This window comes from Myxocyprinus asiaticus, chromosome 33, assembly GCF_019703515.2.
Source record: "Myxocyprinus asiaticus isolate MX2 ecotype Aquarium Trade chromosome 33, UBuf_Myxa_2, whole genome shotgun sequence".
NCBI lineage: Eukaryota > Metazoa > Chordata > Actinopteri > Cypriniformes > Catostomidae > Myxocyprinus > Myxocyprinus asiaticus.
In genome coordinates, this window is record NC_059376.1 from 21,199,615 (window position 1) to 21,214,872 (window position 15,258).

Here is a 15,258-nt window from a genome sequence, read left to right on the forward strand (position 1 = left end):
TGAGCTTTCAGCTGTCTCCACGAGCATCTTTCTGAAAAACTTCACAAAAATTAACTGAAACTCTGCGAATACTTGTCAGACAAACATGAAACATATGTCTAAAGAAAGCTTAAAATGTCTACTTTTAAATAAAACAATTCAAATTTAAAACACATATTCTCCTGCAATGTAATCTGTATGAAACAAAGTGATGTACAGTTTCTCCTGGCTCAGCTAATTATCCCTAATGTGATCACACCCACCAGCAGAGTGCGCTATTCATACGGTAATGTACTGAGGCGATCAATGCAAATGGTAAATGCCCCCAACAACACTTTAAAAACATCAAGTTCATTCACTTTTCTGCGCATTTGGAAGATGGCACGCTACACAGGTGAGGAAGCTCCTGGATAATGACGAAGAGTTCACATTTTCCTCAGAAGAAGAGCGACTTGATCCAGCCGAGGATACAATTTCAGATGAGTAAGTCATTTAGTTTTACGTACATTAGTTGACATGCTATTTTATATAAACATGTACATATTTTACTAGTTGGACTATTTCCAGACTTGCCAGCCAGGATTCAGAGTACTGAAATTTGAAATATGTCCTAATAGGTAAGTTTTAGTTATATTTAAATGTTGTTTCGGCTAAAGCAGGTATTTAAATTGTATGCTGTATGATATAAATATGATATGTAATATGCTATAAAAATAATATGAATGTTTAGATTATATTTTAACTAGTGTTTATGCTGCCTCATTATCATCAATGAAGCTTGTGCTTGCAAATATCTGTTCGAGTGTAAATGTGTAAAATGTGCTGTAAATATGCCCATATTAGAAAATCAGCATATTATAATGATTTCTGAAGGATCATGTGACACTGAAGACTGCAGTAATGATGCTGAAAATTCAGCTTTGATCACAGGAATAAATTGCATTTTACAATATATTCAAATAGAAAACAGTTATTTTAAATTGTAAAAATATTTCACAATATCACTGTTTTTGCTGTATTTTGGATCAAATAAATGTAGCCTTGGTGAGCAGAAGAGAATTCTTTTAAAAACATTAATAAATCTTAACGATCTAACACTTTTAAACGGTAGCGTAAGTCTAAAGTTTTTAAGTAAAGTCTTTATGTAAAGAAAATGTATAGTCAGATAATACATTCAATCATTAAGTCTCCTCACATTCATTCTCTCTCAGGGGAGGGGTCCTCAGGTGTGAATCACATCAATAATCATCCTCGCATATGGCCTTTCTAACACTAAAAGTGTCTTACAAAAGTTAAATGACAATATTGTTTTGTATGAATTAGTGATCAGGATGGTTTTCACATCATTTTATAGCAAAGACTCTAGGCTACAAGATCCAGTTCTCAAAAGTCTTGTGAACAAATATTTAGTATGTGTTATATGGCCTTATTTCAGTGATAAGCTAAAATGTTTGACTTAATGACTTAAAATTTTAGTTTTTTTCAAAAACTACGCATAAACATTATTTTCTCAAAAATACAAACATGTACATACATGCTGCTCCCATATTATTGTAGCCCAGTTTGTGCTGAATACAGTGTTATCAGACTTTAGCCATAAATATGTTTTTAAGCAACTGAAAAAGCACATATGTCAAGGCATGTCAAAACTTCTCCAGGGCCCAAAACACCCTCAGACACCAGAGGGTTATATCATAATGATAACAGAAATCACCCAAATGGCCCTGATCAAAAGTGTACACACCCTTGAATGTTTCCCTTGTTACAGACACACAAGGTGACACACACAGGTTTAAATGGCAATTAAAGGTTAATTTCCCACACCTGTGGCTTTTTAAATTGCAATTAGTGTCTGTGTATAAATAGTCAATGAGTTTGTTAGCTCTCATGTGGATGCACTGAGCAGACTAGATACTGAGCCATGGGGAGCAGAAAAGAACTGTCAAAAGACCTGCGTAACAAGGTAATGGAAATTTATAAAGATGGAAAAGGATATAAAAAGATATCCAAAGCCTTGAAAATGCCAGTCAGTACTGTTCAATCACTTATTAAAAGTGGAAAATTCGGGGATCTTGATTACAAGACAAGGTCAGGTAGACCAAGAAAGATTTCGGCCACAACTGCCAGAAGAATTGTTCAGGATACAAAGAAAAACCCACAGGTAACCTCAGGAGAAATACAGGCTGCTCTGGAAAAAGACGGTGTGGTTGTTTCAAGGAGCACAATACGACGATACTTGAACAAAATGAGCTGCATGGTCGAGTTGCCAGAAAGAAGTCTTTACTGCGGCAGTGCCACAAAAAAGACCGGTTACAATATGCCCGACAACACCTTGATATGCCTCACAGCTTCTGGCACACTGTAATTTGGACTGACGAGACCAAAATAGAGTTTTATGGTCACAACCACAAGCGCTATGTTTGGAGAGGGGTCAACAAGACCTATAGTGAAAATAATACCATCCCCACTGTGAAGCATGGTGGTGGCTCACTGATGTTTGGGGGGGGTGTGAGCTCTAAAGGCACAGGGAATCTTGTGAAAATTGATGGTAAGGTGAATGCAGCATGTTATCAGAAAAAACTGGTAGACAATTTGCATTCTTCTGCACAAAAGCTGCGCATGGGACGCTCTTGGACTTTCCAGCACGACAATGACCCTAAGCACAAGGCCAAGTTGACCCTCCAGTGGTTACAGCAGAAAAAGGTGAAGGTTCTGGAGTGGCCATCACAGTCTCCTGACCTTAATATCATCGAGCCACTCTGGGGAGATCTCAAACGTGCGGTTCATGCAAGACGACCAAAGACTTTGCATGACCTGGAGGCATTTTGCCAAGACGAATGGGCAGCTATACCACCTGCAAGAATTTGGGGCCTCAAAGACAAGTATTACAAAAGACTGCACGCTGTCATTGATGCTAAAGGGGGCAATACATAATATTAAGAACTAAGGGTATGCAGACTTTTGAACAGGGGTCATTTCATTTTTTTCATTGTTGCCATGTTTTTTTATATGATTGTGCCATTCTGTTATAACCTACAGTTGAATATGAATCCCATAAGAAATAAAAGAAATGTGTTTTGCCTGCTCACTCATGTTTTCTTTAAAAATGGTACATATATGACCAATTCTCCAAGGGTATGCAAACTTCTGAGCATAACTGTACGTTATGCTCAGAAGCGCCTCCCACTGTTTTTTTTTTTATGAGTTTGGCAACTAGCAGGAAATGTTCAAGGAACAAGTACGTCACTTTAAACTGACAAATAATCCTTGAAATGATCTATAGAGTGCAGAATCTTAAACATTTCTAATACATTATGCATAATATAATTTCTTTGTTTTCAATTTTCCAAGTCTTAAAAATCTCCTGATTATTTCCTAATTTAAATTTTGGAATGCAAAATGTTCAATGTGAAATGAAACATTAAGATAGACTCCTCCTATAAACCTTTTAAAAAAAATTACCCTAATCAGCCAGACATACACTACCAGTCAAAGGTTTTGAAACACTTGACTGAAATGTTTCTCATGATCTTAAAAATCTTTTGATCTGAAGGCGTATGCTTAAATGTTTGAAATTAGTTTTGTAGACAAAAATATATTTGTGCCACCATATTAATTTATTTCATTATAAAACTAAAATGTAATAAATTAAAAAAAAAAGTTTTTGAAATGGATGACTTGGACCAAATAATAAAGAAAAGCAGCCAATATGTTCCCAACATAGATGGGAACTCCTTCAATACTGTTTAAAAAGCATCCCAGGGTGATACCTCAAGAAGTTGGTTGAGAAAATGTCAAGAGTACATTTCTGCAAATTCTAGGCAAAGGGTGACTACTTTGAAGATGCTCAAATATAACACAGTTTTGATTTATTTTGGATTTTGTTTAGTCCATAATAATAATTCCCATAGTTCCATTTATGTTATTCCATAGTTTTGATGACTTTACTATTATTCTAAAATGTGACAAAAAATTATAATAAAGAATGAGTGTGTTTCAAAACTTTTGACCAGTAGTGTATATCACCTGCTGTTGCAAACCAGATGACTGTTTTCATTTTCTTATCCCCAGACAAAAGGGATTGCAGTGCATGGCATGAGTCAATCTTTATTCTTAAACCCTGCTGCGAGTTGAAGAGCTGCTGCCACCAACAGCATCTTAACCAGTCAAACAGAGACAGAGCGCAAGGTACTCCGCCAACTGATTCATTCTCCTAGCAGGACAGCTTTCATCACCAGATGTACAAACAAAGAAAAGACCCATACAGTATAACCATTGCCGTGTGTTCAGTAAACAGATAAGCTTATCTTTAGTGGCGCTGCAATAACCATATTGTCAGATGGTATTGGCCACTAATAACTGCTCTTATTGCTGTATAGCCACAATAAAGATGGGAAACAAGACAAATTATAGCTCTAATGTGTCGATAGTGTTTGTCATGGAAGCAGCAGAAGACAATTAAAGGATCTGATTGGCCAAAAAGTCTTCCTTGCTGATAACTCAAGTAATGGGTTGATTCAAAGACAGATGGCCAGTGTAAAGGATAAATACTGGAGAGAAAAATATCTGTTCAAAGGGTTGATTGTATTCAATTATGATTGCTTCACATTGTAAACTGCTTCGAACCAGGGCTGAAAGAGGAAGAATGGGGCTGCTGGAAGACCAGTTTAATTAATGGAGTTCATTCACGGCAGCTGAAAATGTCTTTTTGATAAGTCTTTTGTTCGTATCTGCGTGTTCTGAACAAAGGCTCAGATAAAAGCATTTTTGATATGCAGACAAGTGTTTTAAAAGGGCTCTCGCTAAAAAAGGAAATGAAAAAGGAGAGAATAGGGAGGATAAACTTCCAAAGATCTAGATGAAAATGACAATTTGTTTTGTTTATGTAAAAAAACAATGATGAAATGAAGCACAGGAGGAGAGATATTCGTTGGGGCAATTGAATTCATAGGATGGACAAGGCAAGCTTTAGAACTTGTAATAATGCATCCAAGTAGGATTTACCAGAAGCACATGTACACAAGTCAGCAAATTAAGAAAAAGAGCTGTAGTAATGCACGCATACAGTATTATACAGTATTACATGTGATACTGTAATTGCACTGGAATTACCTGAAACATTCAGTATGTGATTTGTATCTCACCACTCACCTCCACAACTGTGACCTTGGCTGCCTTGCACATGGGCTGGTTGAAGTTTCGTGCTGTTTTCCTGATCAAAAGAAGTATGTTCTCAGGTGTAAGAGCAACAGTGAGACTGTAAAATTAATTAACTTCAAATATGTACAGTTGACATGGAATGTTATAAACTGATGTATGGCATGTTTTTCCTCTATTCAAGAAGCACTGATGGTTAATATAGTGAAATAAGCCATGTGTCACAATGACAAGCCATAAAAAAATTGTGCATAAGCAGCTTTCACTACTGTAAAATGATCCTCCATATAATATTAACATCTTCCTAAACAATCCTCATATTTCAACCGAAGTAGAGCAAGGCACAGTAATTGAATAGGAAACAGTGCACCCTTATGGTCAAACAAAATGCTGCATATTGCATCATATGTTCCAAATATGAACATGTAGTACAATGATGTGCTTATAATGTCAAGGTCACTGACCTTAAAATCCACTAATTTCAGATCTATTAGAATGCAACATCATGACTATTATCCAACAACACACAGCCATTTTTTTAACAAACACTATTCTCATCTGTAGGTTGTTTGATGGTGAAACAAATGCCTGGGTTTGAAATGGCACAATAATTTAAAATGTTTGGCTTTACTACTATGTGTTTGAAGTATTGTCTAAACTATGGACCAGTTTATGTCTCCTTTTCAAAAAGTATATCTTGTCACTTTGCCTTCAGTGAAGCAGTGCTGCCTGTGGGCATGTGGTAAATGGAAACAGCAAGGTGAGAGATGAGAGCTATTTTCAGGTTTGGGCAAAGCACCAACCATACCAGTGAACATGTGATTTAATATTTCAGTTAAAGGAATAGTTTGCCCAAAATAAAACATTCCGTCATTGAGTGCACATCCTTGTGTCGTTCCAAACCCGTTAGAATTCCTTTCTTCCATGAAACACATTTTTTAAGAATGTTCTTGTTGCCCTTTCCCTGCAATTATAAAGGGACTGGAGCTTTCAAGCTTCAAAAAACAATGCAAAAACACTGAAGTATCATTAAAGTGTTTTTATATGACTTGTGCGCATAATTTGATGGAAATTTAAGACGTGATTCATTGAAAATCTTCAAGTCCGCCCTTTCTCTCTTTGTGAACTGGGTTGGGGAGTAGCGGAATACATGTAGCAAGATTAGGTATTTAAAATGCTGTACAAAATACAAGTAACTGTATTCACTACAGTTACAACTGAAATCATTGGTAATTAGAATACAGTTACATTCAAAAAGTATTTTGATTACTGAAGAGATTACTTTGCATTTATTGTCATTTGTTTCATTTAATATTTAGTCCTTACAGATGGAACATCCTGAGGAGCGTCTGAACAGCGGTGAAACACTTTCTTATGATGAATTAGATTCATATGAGCTGACAGAGGGTGCTTTCACACTGTTATAAGTGAAAACCGTTTGATCACCATATGACCTCTTTGAGTGTGTTTGCGTGCACGTTTGAACACTGATTATGCATAATAAGCCAACAAAGTGTGTGGTAAATTAAATGCATTAAACGACTTTATCAGTTTATGGTAATAAATGGCTTAAAGGATTATTACTGGTTCAATACAAGTTAAGCTCAATCAGCAGCATTTGTGGCATAATGTTGATTACCACAAAAATTAATTTAGACTCGTCCCTCCTTTTCTTTAAAAAAAAATAGCAAAAATCGAGGAGGCAAAAATTTAAGCTTATAATTTTATAAAAGCACTTACATTAATTCGTCTGTTAAGAGTCATGTATTATTTGAACTGAAAAGTTGTTTAAATTGTCATTTTTACTGTCATGACATTACATTGTCATGGCAACAAAGTTGTAAAATTGGCTATAACTTTACACAGAAAAGGTTAGTACGTGATTTTATCACACTAAAATCATGTTTACATGCATATTGTTTATGTCTTGTGGCTATACATTTGAAAAAGTGAGAATTTTAATGTTCAGAAATTGGCCCCCATTCACTTCCATTGTAAGTGCCTCACTGTAATCCAGATTTTTGGAAAAGAAAGGGAAGAAAAGGAGGGATGAGTCAAAATTCATTTTTGTAGTTATCAATACTATGCCACAAATGCTGCTGATTGAGCTTAACTTGTATTGAACCCGGAATATTCTTATAAGAATAAACCGGTCGACATGGGTAGATTTTTGCCCATTACAGTGGTTTTGCGTTGCATGTTAAAACAACTTAACCTGCGTTCTTACCGGCGTATGCAATGTGCACACATGTGTGCATGCCTATTCATGGTTTGGTGTCAAAAGTGGAGAATAACATGATTATTTCCAATGTCATGTAAACGTGGATTTCATGCTTTTTCAGATTTTTTTTAAATAAGATGAATTTTGGGAGTAGTTAGTCTGCATGTGTAAACAGGCTTATTTTGGAACTTTCTCTTTGAGAGCTTAATAGAGAGAATCCACATACGTTTAGAATAAACATGTCGCTGTGTACACTCTGTGGGGTTTTGAAATAAGTTTGGAGCAGCAGACATAGTTAACCTTGTGTAAATTGTCATATGAACATTTAGCTTTATGCTTAGCTAGACCTTTTTTGTACATGAATCTGCTACCAGGCACGATTATAAATGTTATATAACAAGAAAATACTATTTTGTTTTTTTCTAAAGTATGACCTTTGATAAAAATCTTATTCATGTTGAGAACAAGAAAATTCCAGAGAAAATTCCTGTTTTGTATTTAGCTTTTTTTAATATATATATATATATATATATATATATATATATATATATATATATATATATATATATATATATATATATTAGAAGTGTATTTTTTCTTACTGTACTGGCAGATTTTTTTTCATCTGTTGTCCACTTGTTTAAGTCAACACTAAAACAAGATTTCAACCTAAAGCAAGTCTTCTTCAGCACAGGCACATATTTTTTTACTTGTTTTGACTAAAACAAGTGAAACAATCTGCCAGTGCTGAAGAAGTAATCTAAAGTATTCAGATTATGTTACTGACCTTGAGTAATCTAACTGAATTTGTTACAAATTACATTTTACATCATGTATTCTGTAATCTGTAGTGAAATACATTTTAAAAGTAACCCTCCCAACCCTGTTCATGAACTAAGCGTTCTTTTGAGTCTGATATTTTCAATGAATCGGTTGATCGGGTTCACAAGTGAAAATTGGCTTAAATTTCAGTCTTTTTCACACCAAAAGCTATCCTATGGCTTCAGATGACTTAACACTTGATGATACTTAAATGGTGCTTTTAAATTCTATTTGAAGCTTGAAAGCTCCAGACCCATTCCATTGTAATTGCATGGAAAAGAAAAACCAGGACATTCTTCAAAATTTCTCCTTTTGTGTCCCACAGAAGAAAGAAAGTAATACAGATTTGGAACAACATGAGGGTGATTACATGATGAAATTTGTATTGTTGGGTGAACTATCCCTTTAAAGGAAGCTTTGTCTTTTATTTCCTCTGTAATGGGGCTCAATAACAGAGGAGAGGAATATAGTGGAGCAGCAGACATTGATACCTGAAGATGACATTTCCAGCTTTATCTGCTTTCCAGGCTTTGACCAGCGCAAAGTCACCTGTGATGGCTTTCTCCATAATGAAGTGAATGCCGTTAAATTCACGCACCTGAAACACAACAATGGCAGAAATGGTTGACATAAAAATAGAAAAAAACTTGCCACCTTGCTCACTTCTCCAAAATTTTAATCTAAAACCATGTGGTTTTAACATTTCGACTCATACGAGTCTTCCTCAGAACAATACAACAGACTTTGTGATGTCAATTTCAAACAAAAATCCCATGGTTCCCACTGGTGCCCACAATTAGATGTCAATGACCTAGCGATGTTTGAGATGATACAAACAATTGTATAAACGGGGTTTCATACACAAATAAATGCATCATAATACGCACCAATAAACCATATACACTGTGCATACACATACATTCACATATACCACAGTCCCCATGTTACATACAAATATACCTCCCTCTACATATGCACGTTGTTGATTTTTTCTTAAAGCCTTGTGTACAGGAATTGCCTTCTTACACATGTGATACTGGAGATATGCTTCTATTACTTGGTTCTTTGGCATCCATAGAGACAGATTATATACTGGCCACTTTGGATATAGAAAGCTAAACAGCTGAGTTACAGTTTTTTCCCCAGAGCAATAACTGTTATGAATCAATCCACTGAGTACCCCCTGACAACTTGAGTCGTTTGCCCACAGATCTGTTTGGTCACTGTTTACATTGTTATATATCATTTATATGGTACATATTGTGCAAACTGTGTATACTGTGCATACTGTTTGACATTTCATACCCTTCCACACTACTGATTCTGTTGCTGGACTACATACCTGAGCTATTGCACTATTTACATTTGCTGGATTTTCCTATCATGTTTGGTATTTTTTATTTTATTTACTTGATTTATTGTTTTATTGTTCTATAGTATCGTAAGGAGAGTCGCAAACCTAATTTCGTTGTACCTGTGCAATAATAATTGTATTTATACAATGACAGTAAATATATTCTATTTCTATTCTTGCACACTAATATACCACATCTAGGGGGTTTAGAGGCATTAATATATTTTCTTCAACATAAGAGACAGGAAGCCTTACCTAGTGTACATTGTTTGCATTCACTGGCAGAGAAAATACAACTGTACAGCAATGAATATTTCCTTCAAATATCTGGGACAGCTATGGGTTCAACCATGGCACCTAATTTTGCCAATTTATATGTCGGTTTATTTGAAGAGCAGGTAATCTATTCCGAACAAAATCCTTTTTTACAATATATTAAAGTTTGGCGTCAGCATATTGATGATTGTTTTATTATATGGACTGGTAATGAACAACAATTAATTGATTACTATAATTGCCTACATGACAATAGTGAGTATTTGAAGTTTACTATGGAATTTAATTATGACCAAATACATTTTTTAGATATCTTGATCACCAATGAAGATGACAAATTGACTACTGACCTATTTCGGAAAACCACGGGCCGTAATTCTTTGCTAAGAGTGGATAGCTTCCACCCTACACATCTTAAAAAAGGTTACCTTTTAGGGAGTTTCATAGAATACGTAGGATATGTAAAAAAATAAAAAAATAAAACAGGCTGATATTTTATTTCAAAGGTTTAGAGAGATGGGTATTGTGAAGACTGGATAAAGCAAGCGAAACATTGGGTAGAAAATATACAATATGATGATGGGCTAACTCGGATTAAGAATTATTCTTCCATGGTGTCTTGCATCACTGGATATTCTCCATTAGGTTGCATTTTTAAGGAGATAATTAGAAAACATTGGCATATTATTGACACTGACCAATATCTGAAAAATACTTCTAAGGAACCACCGAGACTGGTTTTTAAAAGACAATGAAATCTAAGAGATAGGTTGGTTAAAGCTGATATGCCACCTTGGAATATCGGGACATTTCTAATAATGGTAAAAAAAAAATTTACATCAAGGGTGTGATTAGTTGTAATACAAATAATGTTATTTATTTTTTTAAATGTCCACGTGGTTTGGGATATGTAGGCAAAACTAGAAGACCTTTGAAAATTAGAACAGGAGAACATCGTGGCAATATACGCACTGGTAAATGTCAACAGCCCAGTGGCGATGCATTTTCAGAAACTTAAACACCCTGTTTCTAGTCTTAGACATTGGGGTATAGATAGAGTAAGCATCCCACAGAGATGAGGTGATATAGAAAACCAACTTCTCCAAACAGAAACTTTTTGGATTTATTTTTTTACGGACACTATCTCCAAATGGTCTAAATGAGGATTTTAACATCAGATTGTTTCTCTAAATATCTTTACTTCCACAATTTTGAAGATTAAATTAAGAGATCTGTATTGTAGAACTGTGGGTATATGTGCATATGTAGAGGGAGGTATATTTGTATGTAATATGGGGACTGTGGTATATGTGAATGTATGTGTATGCACAGTGTATATGGTTTATTGGTGCATATTGTGATGCATTTATTTGTTTATGAAGCCCCATTTATACAAGTCTTTGTATCATCTACAACCACACTAGGTCATTAACATCTAATTGCGAGCACCAGTGGGAACCATGGAATGTTTGTTTGAAATTGACATCACAAAGTCTGTTGTATTGTTCTGAGGAAGACTCGTATGAGTCGAAACGTTAAAACCACATGGTTTTAGATTAAAATGTTGGAGCAGTGAGCAAGTGTGCAAGTTTTTTTCTATTTTTGATCAGGCTTCTTTTTTGACTGCACCTTGCAAAGTTAGTTTTGGTGTGCTTGGGTCCTTAATATTTTATAGAAATGGTTGACTTCCCAGAAAACATGAAAAAGCCCAACTCCATATAGAATATGACAGCTTTTTCATGTGCATGTACATCATTTTAAACATACTTTTTATTTATTATTTACATTTATTTCTTTATTTTCTTAATGATTTAAGCTGACAACAATCAAACTCCATCAGGTTATTTTATTATTATACTACCTCTCTTGGTTCGCTGGCAATGGCGATGGTGCCATCTGTGTTGTATTTGATGGGAGATCCCCCCTCCTGGATGAGTGTGCCATAGCCTGTGGCAGTGAAGAAGGCAGGCACACCTGCGCCACCGGCCCTGATCCGCTCCGCAAGTGTGCCCTGTCATCAAAACAATAAAAGAGGTAAATAACACCCACCTGATAGGATATTTCAAATAACATTCAGAAGGAACATGCTATAAAATCTAACTATTCATCTATCTATCCATCAATCTATACACACTATACACAAATATATATACACAGCCCATATACTGTATATTTCATACATAGTGGTATATTCCAAAAAATTAAAAAGAAAGCAAAAAACAAAATCAATGTATATATGAGACCTGGGTCTGATGGTAAAGTGTTTATTCTGAGGATGGGCGAGTGAAAGTAGATAAGGTAGCGTGAAGGATGGTCTCACCTGTGGGGTCAACTCTACCTCCAACTCACCGGCGAGATACTGCCTCTCAAACTCCACATTCTCCCCCACATATGACGAGATCATACGCTTGATCTGTTTGGTCTGCAGAAGCAGGCCCAGGCCAAAGTCATCCACTCTGCAGAAAACATACACAACATCAAACACTAGCTAAAACTGTCCACCTGCATTGTGCTTCAGGTTTTCATTTGTCATTTAGCAGATGCTTTTATATAAAGTGACATCACATGAAACACACAAAAATACATTTCTGAAAACAATCTACCAATTTATGCTTGACTGTTGAAAAAGACGCACCAAACCCTACACTGATCTAAATCCAGTGTCAAATGATCACTCTGTACCAAACAAGTCATTAAATTCCAAACATGCAGAGAATACAGAGACAAAGGCCACACAACTAATTTTTACAGCAAGAAACATATTAAATGCTTTACAGCTCTCTCTGGTCTCCTCAGTTCAGTGTGTGCGGTGGCTTAGCACAGTTAGTGAGGCAGTGACTCAAAACTGATTTTGTCATTCATTAACAAATGGCATGACTTATTGAGACTTGAAATGCACTGAGGTATGAAACTGAAGCAAGCTGTTAGTTTGCCATCTCATTTTTAATGGCAATACTGCAGCCAGTATGTTTGAGAATTGAGGTACACAGCAAGCAGGTAATTCACGCTCACTAAAATGACTGACTGTCCTTGCTGTCCTTTTGCACGTAATGAAATCTAATCTGTTTCCTCCGACAGTGCAGTCAATATGCAGGTGTTTCATTATGGACATATAAGACAGAAAATGGAAATGTAAGAATTTTTAGGATCCAGATTTTAGAGTCAGAAAAAGTCTGATTTTTGCTTCGTCTGAACAAAGCCTTAAAGGGATAGTTCACCCAAAAATGAAAATTCTCTCATCATTTACTCACCTTATGCCATCTCAGATGTGTATGACTTTCTTTCTTCTGCTGAACACAAACAAAGATTTTTAGAAGAATATTTCAGCTGTAGGTCCTCACAATGCAAGTGAATGGTGACCAGAACTTTGAAAGTCCAAAAAGCACATAAAGGCAGCATAAAAGTAATCCAAAAGACTCCACTGGTTAAATCAGTTTCTTCTGAAGTGAATGCTAGGTGTGGGTGAGAAACAGATCAATATTTAAAAACTTTTCTACTGTAAATCTACATTTTTACTTTCACTTCCATGGTCTAGTGTAGAAGTGACATTAGCCACCAACTGGTTGGGACTGGTCAAAGGTGGAGATTTACAGTAAAAAAAGGACTAAAATATTGATCTCTTTCTCACCTATCATATCGCTTCAGAAGATATAAATTAAACCACTTGAGTCAGTATGGATTACTTTTATGCTGCCTTCATGTCCTTTTTGGACCTTCTGAGTTTTGATCACCATTCATTTGCATTGTGGGGACCAACAAATCTGCAATATTCTTCTAAAAATCTTGGTTTGTGTTCTGCAGAAGAAAGAAAGTCACATCTGGGATGGCATGAGGGTGAGTAAATTATGATAGAATTTTCCTTTTTAGGTAAATTACCCCTTCAGGCATGTGATCGGCTAAGCACAAAAAAAGCAGGAAAATGTAAGTGCAAAGTTGGGGGCACTTGGCCGTTCAACTTTCGATTCAATTCATTTCGACATTGACCTGGTTGAAACCCTTGTATAAAACACCAATCTTTCTGATTGGCAATGGTGTTTGAGACCTGCCCCTTCAGGTGTGAACTTGGCCTATATAAGCGGGCGCTCAATCACCATTACTTCAGATTTTTCTTCCTTCACGACAGGACTATTCGACTTTGTTTAAGAAACCCTTCTCTGCTTTGCCGTCACAGGTACACGTTCAGTGGACTATTCTTCTCTGCGGGACACCCTCAAGACGACTTGTCGCCTGTGCTTTAACGTCTACAGTGAGGAAATTCTTGATCCCCTGTGTGTTCCGGTGAAGTTTTCTCAACCTCACCATTGAGGACGCTTTGGTAACAGGTTACTCGTTCAGAGGCTCGGCGTCGAACAACGAGGCATTTCAGTGTGACACCTACCCGCTTTGCAGTGTGCAGGCAGGAGTTTACTGTAAATCTTATTACTATATTATAACTGTATTGTATATTATACCTTTATAAAAGCCGCTTGCGTGTTTGTATATTTTTTAAGATGTCATTCCGCAAGTGTTCCCTGTGCAAGCGGCACATCCCACCATCAGACCAACATGAGAGCTGCATTCGCTGCCTGGGCTGTGCCCACGCCGAAGCGGCTCTCATAGAGACAGACTGCCCTCATTGCGAGGGCATGAGTCTCAAGACACTGCACTCCAGGATCACCCTCGTTCTGAGGGACGATTCAGCCTCATGCGCTCTCACACCCACTTCTTCTGTGTTAAGTCCCGAAGGACCACATGAGGAGGTACAGCGGGGCCATGAGGTGGAGATGGATGATTTAGAGGAGGACCTGGCGTGCGCCCTACTCTGCAAGCACCCAGGTCGGAGGGACGGTCGTCCTCACCTCCGTGGATCACACGGATGAAAACGGTATTCCAAGCTTCCCCCTGTGGAACAGGAAGCCCATCTTTGCCCGAACTCTTTCATGGAAACTGTGTCGACTGACGTCCGCACTGGCTGGAAGGGCATATGTAGCGGCAGGCCATGCTGGATCTGCACTCCACAGCATGGTGGTGCTCCAGGTCTTTCGAGCCAAGCTCCTCAAGGATTTAGATGAGCAAGGCCCTTATTCAGCAGCATTTAAGGAGCTTTGCACCGTGATAGACTTGGCGCTGTGAGCTGCGAAGGCTACCACACAAGCCATCGGGAAGGCGATGGGCAATTTGGTGGTCCTGGATCGCCATATATGGCTCACACTCACGTATGTGTGCGACGCAGAAAAAACCACCCTCCTTGACACTCAAGTATCACCTGAGGGCCTCTTCGGCAGCACCGTGGAGGGCTTTACGGAGCGATTCTTAGCTGCTCAGAAACAGTCTCAGGCTACGAGACATTTTTGGCCAAAAATAAAAAAAGCAGCGCCACCTCTCACCCAGCCCACTCTCACTCTACATCTAGTCAGCGACCAGCTAAGAATCCCTCTTTCACTGGTCAAGTGCTGCCAAAAGCCACCGC

The 15,258-nt window shown here is 37.1% G+C and overlaps 1 protein-coding gene across 1 annotated transcript in view; it reads right to left on the reverse strand.

Moving 5' to 3' along the window:
- LOC127424375 (succinyl-CoA:3-ketoacid coenzyme A transferase 1, mitochondrial-like) overlaps window positions 1–15,258 on the reverse strand; it is an 84,356-nt gene that overhangs the window by 58,457 nt on the left and 10,641 nt on the right. Inside the window, exons 4-7 of the mRNA XM_051669510.1 lie at window positions 12,130–12,265; window positions 11,671–11,820; window positions 8,671–8,777; window positions 5,131–5,191 (exon numbers count right to left, since the gene is read on the reverse strand). Of these exons, the coding sequence (XP_051525470.1) occupies window positions 5,131–5,191; window positions 8,671–8,777; window positions 11,671–11,820; window positions 12,130–12,265 (454 nt within the window). The remainder of the gene's footprint in view (window positions 1–5,130; window positions 5,192–8,670; window positions 8,778–11,670; window positions 11,821–12,129; window positions 12,266–15,258) is intronic.